Source organism: Salmo trutta, chromosome 18 (genome assembly GCF_901001165.1).
Source record: "Salmo trutta chromosome 18, fSalTru1.1, whole genome shotgun sequence".
Lineage (NCBI taxonomy): Eukaryota > Metazoa > Chordata > Actinopteri > Salmoniformes > Salmonidae > Salmo > Salmo trutta.
Window position 1 is genome coordinate 51797253 of NC_042974.1, and position 23418 is coordinate 51820670.

Consider the following 23418-nt stretch of genomic DNA (forward strand, 5'->3'; position numbering starts at 1 on the left):
CCTCTGTCCCTGCTAGCTATTCCCCTCACCTCTCTTCTTCCTCCTCTCTCTCTCTCCCACCCTTACCTACCTTCATCCGTTCTAGCTCAAGGCCAGAGAGCCCTAGAGAGCCCTAGCAGAGCAAGATCAGTGTATTGAACTGTAAAGGCTAAAGGGCTGGTCATTTGGGACGAATAGGCTTATGCTGCAGATGGAGCATGAAGGTTACAACAGGCTTTGTAATGATCTATAGTTAATCTCTGCTCATCAGGGCTTTCCCCTAGAGGTGTAGAAGTCTTTACAAGCCTTTTAGGGGTTCTGTGGAAGTAGATGCAAAGGAGACAGAAATGAGAGAGATTGAGCAGAAAGAGGGAAAAAGAGAGGGAGAGAGTGAGTACATTTCCTCAGTGAAAACGATGTACTGAGCAAATGGCAAAAAAACTAATTTCTTTCCACAGTGCCGTGGGGCGAGACAGTGATGCAGCTTAAGCCCCACCCTCTTCAACATACATATCAACAAATTGGGGAGGGCACTAGAACAGTGTGCAGCACCCGGCCTCACCCTACTAGCATCTAAAGTCAAATGTCTACTGTTTGCTGATGATCTGGTGCTTCTGTCACCAACCAAGGAGGGCCACCTAGATCTTCTGCACAGATTCTGTCAAACCTGGGCCCTGACAGTAAATCTTAGTAAGACATAAATAATGGTGTTCCAAAAAAGGTCCAGTTGCCAGGACCACAAATACAAATTCCATCTAAACACTGTTGTCCTAGAATACACAAAAAACTATACATACCTCGGCCTAAACATGAGCGCCACAGGTAACTTCCACAAAGCTGTGAATGATCTGAAAGAAGGGCCTTCTATGCCATCAAAAGAAACATCAAATTCGACATACCAATCAGGATCTGGCTAAAAATACTTGAATCAGTAATAGAACCCATTGCCCTTTATGGTTGTGAGGTCTGGGGTCCGCTCACCAACCAATAATTCAGAAAATGGGACAAACACTAAATTGAGACTGCGTGCAGAATTCTGCTAAAATATCCTCCATGTACAACGTAAAACACCAAATAATGCATGCATGGCAGAATTAGGCCGATACCCGCTAATTATCAAAATCCAGAAAAGAGCCATTCAATTCCACAACCACCTAAAAGGAAGAAATTCCCAAACCTTCCATAACAAAGCCATCACCTACAGAGAGATTAACCTGGAGAAGAGTCCCCTAAGCAAACTGGTCCCCAGGACAGCAACACAATTAGACCCAACCAATCATGAGAAAACAAAAAGATAATTACTTGACACATTGGAAATAATTAACAAAAAAACAGAGCAAACTAGAATGCTATTTGGCCCTAAACAGAGACTACACAGTGGCAGAATACCTGACCACTGTTACTGACCCAAACTTAAGGAAAGCTTTGACTATGTACAGACTCAGTGAGCATAGCCTTGCTATTGAGAAAGAAAAGGGCAACCAGTGAAGAACAAACATCATTGTAAATACAACCCATATTTATGTTGATTTATTTTCCCTTTTGTACTTTTAACTATTTGCAGATAATATGACATTTGAAATGTCTTTATTCTTTTGGAACTGTAATGTTTACTGTTAATTTGTATTGTTTATTCCATTTTTCTTTATTATCTACTTCGCTTGTTTTGGAAATGTTAAAATGCCAATAAAGCCCTTAAATTGAATTTAATTGAATTGAGAGAAAATAGAGCAGAGAAAAGAGAGCAGAGAGAGAGAAGAGAGCAGAGAGAAGAGAGCAGAGAGAAGAGAGCAGAGAGAGAAGAGAGAGAAGAGAGCAGAGAGAGAAGAGAGCAGAGAGAGAAGAGAGCAGAGAGAGAAGAGAGCAGAGAGAGAAGAGAGCAGAGAGAGAAGAGAGAAGAGAGCAGAGAGAGAGCAGAGAGCAGAGAGATTGATTTCTATTATGGAGAGAGGACACACACATACCCAGTCTGTGTTGTTATTGTCTGTGAGTATTTGTAATGCTGACTTTGTGTGCGTGTGCGTATGTATGTGTCATTACAGTGGAGTGGAGCTGTCTAAAGGATTTCTCATTGCTGGCCGGAGACATGGTGTTGGAAAACCTACAAACGCTCAAGTGTACCATCAACGGCCTTACCATGGTAAATAGTACTGAAGTATATGCAGCAGACAGGGAGGAAGGGGGAGAGATAGAGAGGGGGAGAGAGAGGGAGCACAGAGAGAGGAAAAATCAAATCACATTTTATTTGTCACATGCGCCGAATACAACAGGTGTAGGTAGACCTTACAGTGAAATGCTTACTTACAAGCCCTTAACCAACAATGCAGTTTTAAGAAAAAGAAGTGTTAAGTAAAAAATAGATAAATAAAAAATAAAAGTAACAAATAATTAAAGAGCAGCAGTAAAATAACAATATTGAGGCTATATACAGGGGGTACTGGTACAGAGTCATGTATGGGGGCATCGGTTAGTCGAGGTAGTTGAGGTAATATGTACATGTAGGTAGAGGTAAAGTGACTATGCATAGATAATAAACAGAGAGTAGCAGCAGCGTAAAAGGGGGGGGGATGCAAATAGTCTAGGTAGCCATTTGATTAGCTGTTCAGGAGTCTTATGGCTTGGGGGTAGAAACTGTTAAGAAGTCAGGATGCTCTTGATGGTGCAGCTGTAGAACCGGATCTGAGGACCCATGAGTAACAGGCAGTTTACTAGAGTTGTTTTCCCTCTTGTTGCACATTTAACATGCTGGTAGAAATTAGATCAAACGGATTTAAGTTTCCCTGTATTAAATTCCCCGGCCACTAGGAGCGCTGCCTCTGGTGGATCGTTTTCCTGTTTGCTTATGGCTGTATACAGCTCATTGAGTGCGGTCCTTGTGCCGATATCGGTTTGTGGTGGTAAATAGACAGTCACGAAGAATATAGATGAAAACTCTCTTGGTAAATAGTGTAGTCTACAGCTTATCATGAGATACTCTACTTCAGGCAATCAAAACCTTGCCTGAGACTTCCTTAGATTTCTTGCACCAGCTGTTGTTTACAAATATTCATAGACCGCCACCCCTTGTCTTACCGGATGCAGCTGTTCTATCCTGCCAAAAAAGCGTAAAACCCGCCAACTGTATGTTATTCATGTTGTTGTTCAGCCATGACTCGGTGACACATAAGATATTACAGTTTTTAATGTCCTGTTGGTAGGATATACATGCTCGTAGTTCATCTATTTTATTATCCAATGAGAGAGATAAGGTGAAAGAAGGAGCTCACACAGAGAGAAAGGGGATGAGAGAGAGAGAAGGAGCTCACAGAGAGAAAGGAGATGAGAGAGAGAGAAGGAGCTCACAGAGAGAAAGGAGATGAGAGAGAGAAGGAGCTCACACAGAGAGAAAGGGGATGAGAGAGAGAGAAGGAGCTCACAGAGAGAAAGGGGATGAGAGAGAGAAGGAGCTCACAGAGAGAAAGGGGATGAGAGAGAGAAGGAGCTCACACAGAGAGAAAGGGGATGAGAGAGAGAAGGAGCTCACACAGAGAGAAAGGGGATGAGAGAGAGAGAAGGAGCTCACACAGAGAGAAAGGGGATGAGAGAGAGAAGGAGCTCACACAGAGAGAAAGTATATGAGAGAGAGAAGGAGCTCACACAGAGAGAAAGGGGATGAGAGAGAGAAGGAGCTCACAGAGAGAGAAAGGGGATGAGAGAGAGAAGGAGCTCACACAGAGAGAAAGGGGATGAGAGAGAGAAGGAGCTCACAGAGAGAGAAAGGGGATGAGAGAGAGAAGGAGCTCACACAGAGAGAAAGGGGATGAGAGAGAGAAGGAGCTCACAGAGAGAGAAAGGGGATGAGAGAGAGAAGGAGCTCACACAGAGAGAAAGGGGATGAGAGAGAGAAGGAGCTCACAGAGAGAGAAAGGGGATGAGAGAGAGAAGGAGCTCACACAGAGAGAAAGGGGATGAGAGAGAGAAGGAGCTCACAGAGAGAAAGGGGATGAGAGAGAGAAGGAGCTCACACAGAGAGAAAGGGGATGAGAGAGAGAAGGAGCTCACAGAGAGAAAGGGGATGAGAGAGAGAAGGAGCTCACACAGAGAAAGGGGATGAGAGAAGGAGCTCACACAGAGAGAAAGGGGAGGAGAGAGAGAGAAGGAGCTCACACATAGAGAAAGGGGATGAGAGAGAGAAGGAGCACAAGGACAGATGAGTAATTGAGGGGGCCAGTATAGGAGGAGGGTAATGATGGAGGGAGGAAGTGAAGGAGTGTGGGAATGACACAGTAATGGAGTGAGGGGCTGAATGAGGGAAAGCTATAATGGTGACTTCTAGGATGCGTCCCAAATGGCACCCTATTCCTTATAACGTGCACTAGTTTTGATTAGGGCTCATAGGGTTCTGGTCAAATATAGTGCACTATGTAGGTTTATAGGGTGCCATTTGTGACACATCCTAGAAGTCACCATTATAGCGTGTTGCCCTCATTCAAATACAATACTGTGATATTACTATGCTCTGCTCAACTTTCAGCTGTTTTAACTATCTTCCTCTGGCTAGCACATACTGTGTGTACGTTTTACTTCATGTGAAAATGTATTTTACACAGTATTTTACGTATTGTGTGCGTGTGTGTGTTGTGCGTGTGTGTGTTTTCCAGGGGAGGCTGTACTATGTTCAGGTGTCGGCCTACAACATGAGGGGTTGGGGTCCACCTCAACAGTCTCTACCCCCCTCTGCTGCACCTTCCAGTGAGTCCATTACTTTATTAGGTTTAAATCAAACCTTTATTGAATGTGCCTTCATAGAAAATCGTAGAATCGGTTTGGGCACTGCTATAAAAACAGCAGGTCAACTGGTTGATATTTTCCTTCAAAAATAGTTTTGTTTTCGGAATAAGACACTTATAAGATGTCCAGTAAACGTGTGTTCACAAAGCCTGCAATGGCAGTTATAATTAACTCCGTCATTCAGTTGAATTCAAACCCAAACTTGCTTTATTCCCTGCTACTTTGAAAACATAGGCTCTGTCCCAAATGGCACCCTATTCCCGATACACAGATGTCGCAGGAGGAAAATAATCCTGCAGCAGGAGGATTTGAATATCTAAAGAAATATTTAGAATGGCCGTCAGGGGGCAGCTGGAAGCGGTGTCTGTATACAACGCAGTACCATAGCTACGGTGTACCTTATGTAAGCTACGTGCCGGCTACGACGCATCTCGTGTGAATTCGTATGTTGATTATAATAAATCAATTATCATTCACATAGTATAACAAACAATAGAAACACCTTCCCAATATTGAGTTGCAGCCCCCCCCTCAGAACAGCCTCAATCTGTCGGGGCATGGACACTACAAGGTGTCAAATTCGTTCCACAGGGATGCTGGCCCATGTTCATGTCAAATCAAATTGTATTGGTCACAAACACATATTTAGCAGATGTTATTGCGGGTGTAGCGAAATGCTTGTGTTACTAGCTCCAACAGCGCCGTAGTATCTAACAATTCATAACAATACACACAAATCTAAAAGTAAAAGAATGGAATTAAGAAATATAGAAATATTGGATCAAGCAATGTCAGAGTGGCATTGACAAAAATACAGTAGAATAGAATACAGTATATATATATATATATATATATATATATATATATATATACTAAAGCAGTATATGAACATTATTAAAGTGGCCAGTAATTCCAAGTCTATTTACTTTCTTAGAGTCCAAGAAGCTTTCTCTGCCCTCAACCTTGTTCTGAACACCTCCAAAACAAAGGTCATTGGTTTGGTAAGAAGAATGCCCCTGTCCTCACAGGTGTGATTACTACCGCTGAGGGTTTAGAGCTTGAGGTCACCTCATACAAGTACTTGGGAGTATGGCTAGAGGGTGCACTGTCCTTCTCTCAGCACATATCAGAGCTGCAGGCTAAAGTTAAATCTAGACTTGGTTTCCTCTATCGTAATCACTCCTCTTTCACCCCAGCTGCCAAACTAACCCTGATTCAGATGACCATCCTACCCATGCTAGATTACGGAGAAGTAATTTATAGATCGGCAGGTAAAGGTGTTCTCGAGCGGCTAGATGTAATTTACCATTCTGCCATCAGATTTGCCACCAATGCTCCTCATAGGACACATCACTGCACTCTATACTCCTCTGTAAACTGGTAATCTCTGGCTCAAATAGCCGACCAATCAGCCTGTTACCAACCCTTAGTAATCTTCTGGAAAAAATGGTGTTTGACCAGATACAGTGCCGTTTCACAGTAAACAAATTGACAACATGCTTATAGGGAAGGACACTCAACAAGCACAGCACTTACACAAATGACTGATGATCGGCTGAGAGTAATTGATGATAAAATGATAAAATTAGACTTCAGTGAGGCTTTTGACATTATCGATCAGTCTGCTGCTGGAAAAACGTATGTGTTATGGCTTTACACACCCTGTTATAATGTGGATAAAGAGTTACTTGTCTAACAGAACACAGTGGGTGTTCTTTAATGGAAGCCTCATATAGAATCCAGTTAGAATCAGGAATTCCCCAGGGTAGCCGTTTAGGCCCCTTGCTTTTTTCAATTTTACTAACGACATGCCACTGACTTTGAGTAAAGCCAGAGTGTCTATGTATGCGGATGACTCAACCCTATACACGTCAGCTACTACAGCAACTGAAATAACTGCAACACTCAAAAGGAGCTGCAGTTAGTTTCAGAGTTAACCCTGAATATTTATAAAACTAAACGCATTGTTTTTGGAACAAAACACTCACTAAACCCTAAACCTCACCTAAATCTTGTAATAAATAATGTGGAAATTCAGCACGTTGAGATGACTAAACTGCTTGGAGTAACCCTAGATTGTAAACTGTCATGGTCAAAACATATTGATGCAGTTGCAGCTAAGATGGGGAGAAGTCTGTCTATAATAAAGTGATGCTCTCTCTGCCTTCTTAACAACACTATCAACAAGGCAGGTCCGACAGGCCCTAGTTTTGTCGCACCTTGACTACTGTTCAGTCGTGTGGTCAGGTGCCACAAGAAAGGACTTAGGACTTGCAATTGGCTCAGAACAGGGCAGCACGGCTGGCCCTTGGATGTACATAGAGAGATAATATTAATAATATGCATGTCAATCTCTCCTAGCTGAAAGTGGAGGAGAGATTGACTTCATCACTACTTTTATTTATGAGAGGTATTGACATGTTGAATGCACCGAGCTGTCTGTCTAAACTACTGGCACACAGCTCGGACAGCAATGCATACCCCACAAGACATGCCACACAGTCCCTAAGTCCAGAACAGACTATGGGAGGCACACAGTACTGCATAGAGCCATGACGACTACATAGAGCCACGAGACAATCCATGTCTCAATTGTCGCTTAGAAAGGCTTAGAAATCCTTCTTTAACTTGTTTCCTCCCCCTTCATCTACACTGATTGAAGTGGATTTAACAAGTGACATCAATATGGGATCATAGCTTTCACCTGGATTCACCTGGTCAGGCTATGTCATGGAAAGGGCGTTTTTTCCTAGCCACCGTGCTTTTACATCTGCATTGCTTGCTCTCTGGGGTTTTAGGTTTGGTTTCTGTATAAACACTTTGTGACAACTGCTGCTGTTAAAAGGGCTTTATTAATACATTTGATTGATGGAAAGAGCAGGTTTTCTTATTATTTTGTATACTCAGTGTATGTTGAAGGCAAGCAATAGGCAGAATGAATTATTGATTTCCTCTGTGCCTGTGTGGTCCAGCGGTTACAGTCACTGACCCCAGCACACATATACCAGACTCGGTATGGATTCGAATCTGGCCCAATGCCGAATGATCGTCTATTTTTAATGCATTAATTCCGCCTGGTTGCAGGTTTAATTCCGTGTGGTTACAGGGTTAAAACAGAAACAACTCAAAGGTTAACAGTTTAAGCATTAATTACTAGTGCTTAAGGTTAGGGTTATGGTTTGGGTAAGGCTTAAAACAACATAATAAAAAAGTATGCACATATCATCAGTATTCCTAGTACTCTTGGTGCTTGCTATAGAGCATTGGTCTCAGCGGTGACAATGGATAGGCTAACGGGCAGTGTACAGAATGTAGCTTATATGTAGGCACTAGATCAGTGGTTCCCAAACTTTTTATAGTCCCGTACCCCTTCAAACATTCAACCTCCAGCTGGGCATTTTTCTTTTGGTGTTTTTCAGAGTCAGTAGAAAGGCCTCTTTAGTGTCCTAAGTTTTCATAACTGTGACCTTAATTGCCTACCGTCTGTAAGCTGTTAGTGTCTAAACAACCGTTCCACAGGTGCATGTTCATTCATTGTTTATGGTTCATTGAACAAGCATGGGAAACAGTGTTTAAACCCTTTACAATGAAGATATGTGAAGTTATTTGGATTTTTACAAATTATCTTTGAAGGACAGGTCCTGAAAAGGGACGTTTCTTTTTTTGCTGAGTTTAGTTGCAGAGAGTCCCTGTAATCCTAGATTCAGATCATTCAGGCAAGAAAAACATCACACAGATAGGCCAGTCATGTGAGGAACTTGTCATCATGCAAGCGGTCAGACAAGTGAAAATGATGGTCAAGCTCATCTCTCAATAAAAAAAAAACATGTCAATACTTTGCCTCTTGATAACCAGCGCACTTCTGTATGTTGTAAAAGCGTCATATGGTCGCTGCCCATGTCATTGCATATTGCAGAAAATACACGGGAGTTCAGGGACCTTGCTTTAACAAAGTTAACCATTTTCACTGTAGTGTCCAAAACATCTTTCAAGCTGTCAGGCATTCCCTTGGCAGCAAGAGCCTCTCGGTGGATGCTGCAGTGTACTCAATTAGAGTCGGGAGCAACTGCTTGCACAGGTGTTACCACTCCACTATGTCTCCCTGTCATGGCTTTTGCGCCATCAGTACAGATACCAACATGAGCAGCAGCTACGTTTGGCTTCATACGGACCGTTAGTGGAATTCCTGCGAGAGAGTAATGGCTAATGTGATTGGATGTTAATTCTTTGACTAGCCTATCAGTATTTGACATTGTGTTGTTATTTCATTGAACACTCGATGGTTTAACTTTATTTTTGGCAGTGAAACGAGGCTACTCAGGCGATAATTATCTCACCCAAATGTATAGCCCCGTTGGAAATAGAAATGGACTGTTTGACAATTATATAAAAAAAAAATGTGCATCACATTTTTATTTTGGCGTACCCCCTGTCGGCATTGCACGTACCCTTGGGCTGTCCATGTTTTAAATGTCTAAATAAATCTTGTCAGTCGGGGGGGTGGAGTTATTTGTGCCAGAAGGACGTTGGCTGGAATCAAACCCACGCCAACATGGTAGGCCCATACTGTATGTGCGCACTGATGGAAGTGTCCCTAACCACTAGACCATCCCAGGCCACGATTGAACTTAATTTTGACCTTAGGATACATATGAAACTTGTTTTGTTGTAGCCTAGTGGAGACCAATATATATGTTGTGTTATTAAGCTATACACTGACTGTAATGAGTGACCATGACAGACTGACCAGGTGAATCCAGGTGAAAGCTACGATCCCTTATTGATGTCAGCTGTTAAATCCAGATGCATGGGAGGAGACAGGTTAAAGAAATATTTTTAAGCCTTGAGACATTTCTGACATGGATTGTGTATGTGTGCCATTCAGAGGGTGAAGGAGCAAGACAAAAGTGTGTATCAAGAATGGTCCACCACACAAAGGACATCCAGCCAACGGCAGGTCAGTGGTCGAAAAATGGGTCATTGATCAACGAGGACAAAGGAGCCTGACACGAAATGTGCAGAGCAACAGACGGGCTACAGTTAGTCAACTGACAGTCCAGTACAACATTGGTGCCCAAAGACCCATAAAAGAATGCACAACTTGACGTACCTTGACATGAATTGGGTATGGCAACAGATGACCTTACAGAGTTCCACTTCTTTCAGAAGAAAACAAGAATCTGCAGTTGCAGTGGGCGAAGGAATGAAAACACAGAATACTGGAGAATTGGAAAAACATTGCCTGGTCTGATGCATCCTGGTCCCTGCTGTTTCATGCTGATGGGAGGACTAGGGTATGGAGAAAACCACGAGTACATGCATCCATCATGCCGCCTGTCATCATTGCAGGATAGTGGTGGTGGTGTGATGGTGTGGGGTGTGTTTTCATGGCACACATTGGGCCCCTTGATAAAAGTGGAGCAACGTTTGAATGCCACAGGATTTCTGAACATCATTGCCAGTCAGGTGCATATCTTCATGGTAGCAGTGTAACCATCTGCAAATATATTTTTTTCAGCAGGATAATGCCCCATGCCACAAGGCTAGGATTGTCCAGGAATGGTTTCACGGAAATGACAGTGAATTCAGCTTACTGCAAGTGGCCTGCCCAGTCACCAGATCTCAATCCAATGGAGCATCTGTGGGATGAGATGGAATGAGCTAATCGGAGTAGAGATCCACTATCAGACAACTTTACACAACTGTGGGAAGCATTAGAGTGTCACGTCCTGACCAGTAAAAGGGGTCATTTGTCATTTGTATGGTCAGGGCGTGGCAGGGGGTGTTGTTTTTGGTGTGTTTTGGGGTTGGTTTGTTTCATAGGGATTTGTACTAGTGTTAATGTTCTATGTTCATTTTCTATGTGTGGCCGAGCAGGTGTCTTTCGTTGTCTCTGATTGGAAGCCATACTTAGGCAGCCTGTTTTTTCCTGTGGGTTGTGGGTGGTTGTTTTTCCGTATTGTCTGTGCACCTTACGGAACTGTTTTGTTGTATTGTTTATTTTGGTTAAGTGTTCACGTGAATAAAAGAAGATGAGCACTTTTCACACTGCGCCTTGGTCTATTCTCGACAACACATGTGACAGAACCACCCAAACGACGGACCAAGCAGCGTGGAAGGGAGCAACTGGAGAGGTATCTGGAGTCCTGGACCTGGGAGGAAATCCTGGACGGGAAAGGACCCTGGAGTCAACCTGGAGAGTATCGCCAACCGCCGGAGGAGATAGAGGCAGCGAAGGCGGAACGGCGTTACTGGGAGGAACGGCTGGAACGTCAGGAGGATGCTGAGAGGCAGCCCCCAATTTTTTTTTTGGGGGGGGGGGCATACGGGTTGTTTGGCTAGGTCAGGGGGAGCCCTGACCTAACTTCCCGGGCGTACAGGAGAGAGCCGTGGAGCAAACCGGTGCCAGTAATGGAGTCAAGCACGGAGCTTGACGCGAGATTCCGGAAGGAGGTACTGGCGGAGAGGGCACGACTGAGCAGGCGTGCAGAGGGGCGAGCGATGCATTACGGGGTGATGCGCACTATCTCGCCCATCCGCACGCACAGTCCGATGCGGTCGGTACGGGCTCCGCAGCGTTGCCGTGCTAGAGTTGGCACTCAGCCAGGAAGGAGTGTGCCTGCTCAGCGCATCTGGCCGCCAGTGCGTCTCCTCGGCCCAGCTTATCCTGCGCCTGCTCTACGCACGGCAGCCCTCATTCCCCAGCACAGCCCAGTTCGCCCTGTGCTAGCGCTTCGCCCGTGCCGGGCTACAGTGACCATCCATTATTTGAAATTTTGCAGGAAGAAATCTCTTGAGATGTACCTTCTCGTTTTCGAGTGTCCAAAAAAAACAAAAAAACAAAAAACAATACTTAGTAACAGGAATAATATGGCAACTACTTCTAAATAATAATAGCAATTAAATAATAATAATACTTTTTTTAAAGTACATTAACAGCTAATAGGCCTACAACTAATAATAACTACTGCTACAACTACTAATACAAATAATAAAACTAAGTACAGTACCTATAATATATAGTGCATTTGGGAAAATATTCAGACCCCTTGACTTTACACATTTTGTTACATAAAAGCCTTATTCTAAAATTGATTAAATCGTTTTTTTCCTCCTCAGTCTACACACAATACCCCATAATGACAAAGAAAAACAGGTTTTTAGACATTTTTGCTAATTTATTGTCATAATTGTTGCCATGTTGAAGGGACCAAACTGCAGGCGGACCAAACTGCAGGCGGAATGTGGATACTCATCTTTTTAATATTTTACAGTATACACAGAAAACAATAAACACAAACGACTCCAGACAGGCTAACAGGCTACTTACAAAATCATAGCAGTGTTAACACAACCACCCACAAACCCAAGTGACAAACATACTCCTAAATATATGACTCCCAATCAGGAACAACGATAACCAGCTGTCCCTGATTGGGAGCCACACAGACCAACATAGAAACACAACACCCGGAAGAAACATACACAGACATCTTCTGCCACGTCCTGACCAAAATACTACACAACTACACCCTCTGCTGGTCAGGACGTGACATTTAAAAAAAAACAACTGAAATATCACATTTATGTAAGTATTCAGACCCTTTACTAACTTTGTTGAAGCACCTTTGGCAGCGATACAACCTCGAGTCTTCTTGGGTATGACGATTCAAGCTTGGCCCACCTGTATTTGGGGAGTCTCTCCCATTATTCTCTGCAGATCCTCTCAAGCTCTGTTAGGTCGGATGGGGAGCGTCACTGCACAGCTATTTTCAGGTTTCTCCAGAGATGTTCTGGAGAAACCTGAAAACCAAAGAGTTCAATCTTGGTTTGATCAGACCAGGTTCAAGTCCGGGCTCTGGCTGTGTCACTTAAGGACATTCACAGACTATTCCTGAAGCCACTCCTGTGTTGTCTTGGCTGTGTGCTTAGGGTCGTTGTCCTGTTGGAAGGTGAACCTTCAGCTGAGTGCTCTGGAGCAGGTTTTCATGAAGGACCTCTCTGTACTTTGCTCCGTTCATCTTTCTTTCGATCCTGACTATTCTCCCAGCCCCTGCCATTGAAAAACAACCCCCAGCATGATGCTGCCACCACCATGCTTCACCGTTGGGATGGTGTCCGGTTTCCTCCAGGCGTGACACTTGGCATTCATGCCAAAGAGTTCAATCTTGGTTTGATCAGACCAGAGAATCTTGTTTCTCATGGTCTGAGGGTCCTTTAGGTACCTTTTGGCAAACTTCAAGCGGGCTGTCATGTGCATTTTACTGAGGAGTGGCTTCCGTCTGGTCACTCTACCATAAAGGCCTGATTTGTGGAGTGCTACAGAGATGGTTGTCCTTCTGGAAGGTTCTCCCATCTCCACCGAGGAACTCTGGAGCTCTGTCAGAGTAACCATCGGGTTCTTGGTCACCTCCTTGACCAAGGCCCTTCTCCCCCGATTGCTCAGTTTGGCCCGGTATACATACAGTACCAGTCAAAAGTTTTTCTTTATTTTTACTATTTTATACATTTTAGAATAATAGCATCAAAACTATGAAATAACACATACGGAATCATGTAGTAACCAAAAGATAGATATTGGTCTCCACTAGGCTACGACAATACAAGTTTCAAATGTATCCTAAGGTCAAAATACATAAAATTTGCCTTGATGACAGCTTTGCACACTCTTCAAAGCTGATGTTCGATGAGAACACCTGCTCATCGAACATCTCATTACAAAATCATGGGCATTAATATGGAGTTGGTCCCCCCCTCTTCTGAGAAGGCTTTCCACTAGATGTTGGAACTGTGGGAGCTAGCTTCCATTCAGCCACAAGAGTATTAGTGAAGTCGGCGATTAGGTCTGGCTCTCAGTCAGCATTCCAATTCATCCCAAAGGTGTTTGATGGGGTTGTGGTCAGGGCTCTGTGCAGGCCAGTCAAGTTCTTCCACACCAATCTCAACAAACCATTTCTGTATGGACCTCGCTTTGTGCACAAGGGCATTGTCATGCTGAAACAGGAAAGGGCCTTCCCCAAACTGTTGCCACAAGGTTGGAAGCACAGAATTTATTTTATTTAACCTTTATTTAACTGGGAAAGTCAGTTAAGAACAAATTCTTATTTACAATGACAGCCTACCCCAGACAATGGGCCAATTGTGCACCGCCCAATGGGACTCCCAATCACAGCCAGATGTGATGCAGTCTGGATTCGAACCAGATACTGCAGTGACGCCTCTTGCACTGAGATTCCGTGTCTTAGACCACTGCGCCACTCAGGAGCCCAATTGAAATGTCTGGAATTGTCTGGAATGTCATTATATTCTGTAGCGATAAGATTTCCCTTCACTGGAACTAAGGGGCCTAGCCCGAACCATGAAAAACAGCCCCAGACCATTATTCTTCCTCCACCAAACTTTACAGTTGGCACTATGCATTGGGGCAAGTAGCGTTCTACCGGCATCTGCCAAATCCATATTCGTCCGTCGGACTGCCAGATGTTGAAGCATGATTCATCACTCCAGAGAACACGTTTCCACTGCTCCAGAGTCCAATGGCAGCAAGCTTTACACCAGTCCAGCCGACGCTTGGCATTGTGCATGGTGATCTAAAGCTTGTGTACGGCTGCTAGGCCATGGAAACCCATTTCATGAAGCTCCCGACAAACAGTTCTTGTGCTATCGTTGCTTCCAGAGGCAGTTTGGAATTCGGTAGAGAGTGTTGCCACCGAGGACAGACGGTTTTTACACACTATGCGTTTCAGCATTCGGCGGTCCAGTTCTGTGAGCATCAATGCCACTCTGACATTGCTCGTCCTAATATTTATATAATTCTTAATTCCATTCTTTTACTTTTAGATTTGTGTTTATTGTTGTGAATTGTTAGATACTACGGCGCTGTTGGAGCTAGGAACACAACCATTAAGCTACAACCGCAATAACATCTGCTAAATATGTGTATGTGACCAATAAAATTTGATTTGATTTGTGTGGCCTACCACTTCATTGCTGAGAAATGTTGTTGCTCCTAGACCTTTCCACTTCACAATAACAGCACTTACAGTTGATCAGGGCAGCTCTAGCAGGGCAGAAATTTGACGAACAGAGTTGTTGGAAAGGTGGCATCCTATGACGGTGCCACGTTGAAAGTCACTTAGCTCTTTAGTAAGGCCATTCTACTGCAAATGTTTGTCTATGGAGATTGCATGGCGGTGTGCTCGATTTAATACTCCTATCAGCAACGGGTGTGACTGAAATAGCTGAATCCACTAATTTGAAGCGGTGTCCACATACTTTTGTAGTGTATCTCTATCTTCAACCCCTACATTTCACCCCTTACCCCTATTCCTTACCCCCTAACCCCCAAAACCTGACCCCTACCTCCTGATCTTTAGACTGGAGGGAGAGTGATGGTCGTGAGCCCAGGAGAAGAGGGCACATAGAGGCTATGGAGCGCTTGCTGCAACAGGTCCGCGCTACACACACACACTACAGCTGCGGAGGTGAGTAGACACACAGACACGTAAAACAGCTCTCTCTTCTCCATCAGTGTGTGTGTGTGTGTGTTTGTGTGTCCGTGTGTGTGTCTTCTCACTCTAAGGCCACACTTCTTCCAGTAGATTAACTTTGTATTAAAGTGAATAAATGAAGCATGAAACTAAAAGTGTTTTTACTCCAGTATGCTATGAATGGCCTCTCACAGTACCTCTCACACACACACACACACACACACACACACACACACACAAACAGTAGGCACTCCTCTCGTCACTGCCCCCCCTTACACGCCAGGGGTCCCTGTGTACATAAATAATGTTTAATACGTTTATCCATTCTGGATTATACACATTTATGTGTTTTAGCATGTCAACCGTATAGCCTTGCTTTGTAAATCATCATGCTGGTAGAGAAAATACACCGAGGGGGAGGGAGAGAGAGAGAGAGAGAGAGATGGTAAGAGCTACTAAAGCCCACCGTGAGTGGCAGTCAGCGCTGGAGGTAGTTGTTGTTCATAAGATCCGATCCACCATCAGGTTGGGGGATTTCTCTATCATTATGATGGATACTAGCTGGTTTCAGATCAGTCCCACGGGCATCTTTCTGGTGGGCACAGCACAGGGTAGGTAGAGTTGCGTTAGCAAGTGTGTGTGTGCGCGTGTGTTGTTGGTACGATGCGGCCTCAGTGTCTGGCTTAGTGCTTGACCCCAATCTTCGGGGTGGCGTGTGGGGATAGGAGGAAGAGAGGGAGGGATAGATGGAGGGATGGATGGAGAGAGGTATAGAGAAGCGGCTGTGCAGGCTGGGTGCTGAAAGTTGCCCAGCACGCACAAACGGCAGCTTCATGTCTAATGTGGGACTCCCCGAGAGGGAGCGTGCATGTGTGTTTGTTGGCGGGGGGCGGAGAAAAACCCACCGTCACTCAACCGCTTAGGAGTGAACAGCTATGATGTCAGTGGGTTCGCTGCCAGCCACGCACGACACACACACACACACACACACACACACAGTCTGGAGTAGTAGAATATGTATACTAGAAAGAGATGGGGTGTGTGAGATTGTTTGTCAAAGTGGATTTTGGACAGACACTTGAAAACAGAGAGCAACCTCATGGAAGGACAGAAAAAAATGTGTTGAAAACTTGAAGTGAAAAAACTTCTGTAGGCAATTATTCGGAGTTGTTTTGAATTTATGGTTAGAGTGTTCAGTTAATTACTCACTCTAGTAGTGTGAGTGTGTGTCTGACCATGGGTGTGTGTGTGTGTCTGACCACCATGGGTGTGTGTGTGTGTCTGACCATGGGTGTGTGTGTGTGTCTGACCATGGGTGTGTGTGTGTGTGTCTGACCATGGGTGTGTGTGTGTGTGTGTGTGTGTGTGTGTCTGCGCACCCTCGCTCTGTGGGGTGTGTGTTGACATAGTTTATTTTTGGCGTGTCAGTGTTAAAAAATACATTTGCAAAATGAATCAGAGGTTGGTACAATGCCACCACTATAGAAGGCTGGGAGCAAACCCCTCGTTTACCAGGAAGGTTATCTTCATTTCTGATGTGTATATGTGGATCTGAGAGGACCTACACTACCAGCACAGCACAGAGAGAGGGGTGTGTGGCACACTGCACCCTGTATTCCCCCGCAGACACCCCCCACACACACACACTACCTACCATGTTCGCACACAAACACACACCACCAGCCCTAAATGGATCACACACACATTATTGCGCTCACACACACACACTCTTTCTCTCTCTGTCTCTCACTCTCACTCTCACTCTCACTCACTGCCCAGCCATGTAAGCAACCTCTCCAAACTGTATGATGAGCTTTTGAGGAGATTTCTCTCTCCTTGACTGACTCTCTCTCTCTCTCTCTCTCTCTCTCTCTTACACACACACACACACTCTCTCTCACCGCATCTCTCTTTCCTCACTTCCACCCTTTCCCCCTCTCTGTCTGTTTGTTCCAGCAGTAGTAGTTGGATCAGATGGAATAGTCTTCACCTCATTAATCTCTACCAATCCTGTTTCTCTCTCACTCTCTCTCCTTTCTCTTTTTATTCTCTGTGACGAGGATCAAGCAGCCTTTGTCACGTTATCCACTTGTCAAAAGCAGTTAACCTCGTGGAAACAGAAATACACGCAGACTTAAAGCCTAGCTAGTCACCAGCACCTTCTTCTGTTCTGAAAATATTACTGTCTCATGAAAATACACACATTTTTTATTGTAACAATGCTGGATGATCTAAGCGTTCTTGGAGAATATTAATAGAGAGCATTAAACTAGTTCACTATGTTTTGAATACCTAAACGTTAAAGCTGTAGTCAGTAGATGAGAGAGTAGTAAAGCGAGAGAGGGAGACAGCAAGAAAGACACAGAGAGAGAGAGAGAGAGACAGATAGAGAGAGACAGAAAGAGAGAGACAGCGAGAAAGACACAGAGAGAGAGAGAGAGAGAGAGAGACAGAGAAAGAGAGAGAGACATGAAGAGAGATAGACAGAGAGACATGGAGAGAGATAGACAAAGAGACATGGAGAGAGATAGACAGAGACAGAGAGACATGGACAGAGATAGACAGAGAGGCATGGAGAGAGATAGACAGAGAGACATGGAGAGAGATAGACAGAGAGAGAGAGACAGAGACATGGAGAGAGAGAGAGAGACAGAGAGACATGGAGAAAGAGAGACAGAGAGACATGGAGAGAGATAGACAGAGAGACATGGAGAGAGATAGACAGAGAGAGATGGAGAGAGAGACAGAGAGACATGGACAGAGATAGACAGAGAGGCATGGAGAGAGATAGACAGAGAGACATGGAGAGAGATAGACAGAGAGACATGGAGAGAGATAGACAGAGAGAGAGGTAGACAGAGAGACATGGAGAGAGAGAGACAGAGACATGGAGAAAGAGAGACATGGAGAGAGATAGACGGAGAGAGATAGACAGAGAGACATGGGGAGAGACAGAGAGACATGGAGAGAGATAGACAGAGAGACATGGAGAGAGATAGACAGAGAGACATGGAGAGAGATAGACAGAGAGACATGGAGAGAGAGAGACAGAGAGACATGGAGAGAGATAGACAGAGAGACAGAGAGACATGGAGAGAGATAGAAAGAGAGAGAGAGAGACATGGAGAGAGATAGATAGACAGAGAGACATGGAGAGAGAGAGACAGAGAGACATGGAGAGAGATAGACAGAGAGACATGGAGAGAGATAAACAGAGAGACATGGAGAGAGAGAGACAGAGAGACATGGAGAGAGAGAGACATGGAGCGAGATAGACAGAGAGACATGGAGCGAGATAGACAGAGAGACATGGAGAGAGATAGACAGAGACATGGAGAGAGATAGACAGAGAGACATGGAGAGAGAGAGACATGGAGAGAGACATAGAGAGAGAGAGAGACATGGAGAGAGATAGACAGAGAGACATGGAGAGAGATTGATAGAGAGACAGAGAGACATGGAGAGAGATAGACAGAGAGACATGGAGAGAGAGAGACAGAGAGACATGGAGAGAGATAGACAGAGAGACAGAGAGACATGGAGAGAGAGAAACAGAGAGACATGGAGAGAGATAGACAGACAGAGATAGACAGATAGACAGAGAGACATGGAGAGAGATAGACAGAGAGACATGGAGAGAGATAGACAGAGAGACATGGAGAGAGATAGACAGAGAGACATGGAGAGAGAGAGACAGAGAGACATGGAGAGAGATAGACAGAAATCCATAGAGAGATAGACAGAGAGACATGGGGAGAGACAGAGAGACATGGAGAGAGATAGATAGACAGATAGACAGAGAGACATGGAGAGAGAGAGACAGAGAGACAGAGAGACATGGAGAGAGATAAACAGAGAGACATGGAGAGAGAGAGATAGAGAGACATGGAGCGAGATAGACAGAGAGACATGGAGCGAGATAGACAGAGAGACATGGAGCGAGATAGACAGAGAGACATGGAGAGAGATAGACAGAGAGACAGAGACATGGAGAGAGATAGACAGAGAGACATGGAGAGAGAGAGACATGGAGAGAGATAGACAGAGAGCCATAGAGAGATAGACAGAGAGACATGGGGAGAGACAGAGAGACATGGAGAGAGATAGACAGAGAGAGAGAGAGACATGGAGAGAGATAGACAGACAGATAGACAGAGAGACATGGAGAGAGAGAGACAGAGAGACATGGAGAGAGATAAACAGAGAGACATGGAGAGAGAGAGACAGAGAGACATGGAGAGAGAGAGACAGAGAGACATGGAGACAGAGAGACATGGAGCGAGATAGACAGAGACATGGAGAGAGATAGACAGAGAGACAGAGACATGGAGAGAGATAGACAGAGAGACATGGAGAGAGAGAGACATGGAGAGAGAGAGAGACATGGAGAAAGATAGACAGAGAGACATGGAGAGAGATTGACAGAGAGACAGAGAGACATGGAGAGAGATAGACAGAGAGAGAGAGAGACATGGAGAGAGATAGATAGACAGATAGACAGAGAGACATGGAGAGAGAGAGACAGAGAGACATGGAGAGAGATAGACAGAGAGACATGGAGAGAGATAAACAGAGAGACATGGAGAGAGAGAGACAGAGAGACATGGAGAGAGAGACAGAGAGACATGGAGAGAGAGAGACATGGAGAGAGACATGGAGAGAGAGAGAGAGACATGGAGAGAGATAGACAGAGAGACATGGAGAGAGATTGACAGAGAGACAGAGAGACATGGAGAGAGATAGACAGAGAGACAGAGAGACATGGAGAGAGATTGAAAGAGAGACAGAGAGACATGGAGAGAGATAGACAGAGAGACATGGAAAGAGATAGACAGATAGACATGGAGAGAGATAGACAGAGAGACATGGAGAGAGATAGACAGAGAGACATGGAGAGAGATAGACAGAGAGACATGGAGAGAGATAAACAGAGAGACATGGAGAGAGAGAGACAGAGAGACATGGAGAGAGAGAGACATGGAGACAGAGAGACATGGAGCGAGATAGACAGAGAGACATGGAGCGAGATAGACAGAGAGACATGGAGAGAGATAGACAGAGAGACATGGAGAGAGATAGACAGAGAGACAGAGACATGGAGAGAGAGAGAGAGAGAGACATGGAGAGAGATAGACAGAGAGACATGGAGAGAGATTGACAGAGAGACATGGAGAGAGATAGACAGAGAGACATGGAGAGAGATTGAAAGAGAGACAGAGAGACATGGAGAGAGATAGACAGAGAGACATGGAAAGAGATAGACAGATAGACATGGAGAGAGAGAGACAGAGAGACATGGAGAGAGATAGACAGAGAGACATGGAGAGAGATAGACAGAGAGAGAGACATGGAGCGAGATAGACAGAGAGACATGGAGAGAGATAGACAGAGAGACATGGAGAGAGATAGACAGAGAGACATGGAGAGAGAGAGACAGAGAGACATGGAGAGAGATAGACAGAGAGACAGAGAGACATGGAGAGAGATAGACAAAGACACAGAGCGACATGGAGAGAGATAGACAGAGAGACATGGAGAGAGATAGACAGAGAGACATGGAGCGAGATAGACAGAGAGACATGGAGAGAGATAGACAGAGAGACATGGAGAGAGATAGACAGAGAGACATGGAGAGAGAGAGACAGAGAGACATGGAGAGAGATAGACAGAGAGACATGGAGAGAGATAGACAAAGACACAGAGAGACATGGAGCGAGATAGACAGAGAGACATGGAGAGAGATAGACAGAGAGACATGGAGCGAGATAGACAGAGAGACATGGAGAGAGATAGACAGAGAGACATGGAGAGAGATAGACAGAGAGACAGATAGACAGGAGAGAGATAGACAGAGAGACATGGAGAGAGATAGACAGAGAGACATGGAGAGAGATAGACAGAGAGACATGGAGAGAGATAGACAGAGAGACATGGAGAGAGATCTACAGAGAGACATGGAGAGAGATAGACAGAGAGACATGGAGAGAGATAGACAGAGAGACAGATAGACAGGAGAGAGATAGACAGAGAGACATGGAGAGAGATAGACAGAGAGACATGGAGAGAGATAGACAGAGAGACATGGAGAGAGATAGACAGAGAGACATGGAGAGAGATCTACAGAGAGACATGGAGAGAGATAGACAGAGAGACATGGAGCGAGATAGACAGAGAGACATGGAGCGAGATAGACAGAGACATGGAGAGAGATAGACAGAGAGACAGAGACATGGAGAGAGATAGACAGAGAGACATGGAGAGAGAGAGACATGGAGAGAGACATGGAGAGAGAGAGAGACATGGAGAGAGATAGACAGAGAGACATGGAGAGAGATTGACAGAGAGACAGAGAGACATGGAGAGAGATAGACAGAGAGAGAGAGAGAGACATGGAGAGAGATAGATAGACAGATAGACAGAGAGACATGGAGAGAGAGAGACAGAGAGACATGGAGAGAGATAGACAGAGAGACATGGAGAGAGATAAACAGAGAGACATGGAGAGAGAGAGACAGAGAGACATGGAGAGAGAGACAGAGAGACATGGAGACAGAGAGACATGGAGCGAGATAGACAGAGAGACATGGAGAGAGATAGACAGAGAGACAGAGACATGGAGAGAGATAGACAGAGAGACATGGAGAGAGAGAGACATGGAGAGAGAGAGAGAGAGAGACATGGAGAGAGATAGACAGAGAGACATGGAGAGAGATTGACAGAGAGACAGAGAGACATGGAGAGAGATAGACAGAGAGACAGAGAGACATGGAGAGAGATTGAAAGAGAGACAGAGAGACATGGAGAGAGATTGAAAGAGAGACAGAGAGACATGGAGAGAGATCTACAGAGAGACATGGAGAGAGATAGACAGAGAGACATGGAGCGAGATAGACAGAGAGACATGGAGCGAGATAGACAGAGACATGGAGAGAGATAGACAGAGAGACAGAGACATGGAGAGAGATAGACAGAGAGACATGGAGAGAGAGAGACATGGAGAGAGACATGGAGAGAGAGAGAGACATGGAGAGAGATAGACAGAGAGACATGGAGAGAGATTGACAGAGAGACAGAGAGACATGGAGAGAGATAGACAGAGAGAGAGAGAGACATGGAGAGAGATAGATAGACAGATAGACAGAGAGACATGGAGAGAGAGAGACAGAGAGACATGGAGAGAGATAGACAGAGAGACATGGAGAGAGATAAACAGAGAGACATGGAGAGAGAGAGACAGAGAGACATGGAGAGAGAGACAGAGAGACATGGAGACAGAGAGACATGGAGCGAGATAGACAGAGAGACATGGAGAGAGATAGACAGAGAGACAGAGAGACATGGAGAGAGATAGACAGAGAGACATGGAGATAGATAGACAGAGAGACATGGAGAGAGAGAGACATGGAGAGAGACATGGAGAGAGAGAGAGAGAGAGACATGGAGAGAGATAGACAGAGAGACATGGAGAGAGATTGACAGAGAGACAGAGAGACATGGAGAGAGATAGACAGAGAGACAGAGAGACATGGAGAGAGATTGAAAGAGAGACAGAGAGACATGGAGAGAGATTGAAAGAGAGACAGAGAGACATGGAGAGAGATAGACAGAGAGACATGGAAAGAGATAGACAGATAGACATGGAGAGAGATAGACAGAGAGACATGGAGAGAGATAGACAGAGAGACATGGAGAGAGATAGACAGAGAGACATGGAGAGAGATAAACAGAGAGACATGGAGAGAGAGAGACAGAGAGACATGGAGAGAGAGAGACATGGAGACAGAGAGACATGGAGCGAGATAGACAGAGAGACATGGAGCGAGATAGACAGAGAGACATGGAGAGAGATAGACAGAGAGACATGGAGAGAGATAGACAGAGAGACAGAGACATGGAGAGAGAGAGAGAGACATGGAGAGAGATAGACAGAGAGACATGGAGAGAGATTGACAGAGAGACAGAGAGACATGGAGAGAGATAGACAGAGACAGAGAGACATGGAGAGAGATTGAAAGAGAGACAGAGAGACATGGAGAGAGATAGACAGAGAGACATGGAAAGAGATAGACAGATAGACATGGAGAGAGAGAGACAGAGAGACATGGAGAGAGATAGACAGAGAGACATGGAGAGAGAGAGACAGAGAGACATGGAGAGAGATAGACATAGAGACAGAGAG

The 23418-nt window shown here is 44.8% G+C and overlaps 1 protein-coding gene across 1 annotated transcript in view; it reads left to right on the forward strand.

Annotated features, from left to right (window-relative positions):
- ankfn1a (ankyrin repeat and fibronectin type III domain containing 1a) overlaps positions 1-23418 on the forward strand; it is a gene marked incomplete in the record, with an annotated part of 232233 nt that overhangs the window by 173290 nt on the left and 35525 nt on the right. Inside the window, 3 exon segments of the mRNA XM_029697427.1 lie at positions 2022-2119; positions 4620-4710; positions 15126-15233. Of these exon segments, the coding sequence (XP_029553287.1) occupies positions 2022-2119; positions 4620-4710; positions 15126-15233 (297 nt within the window).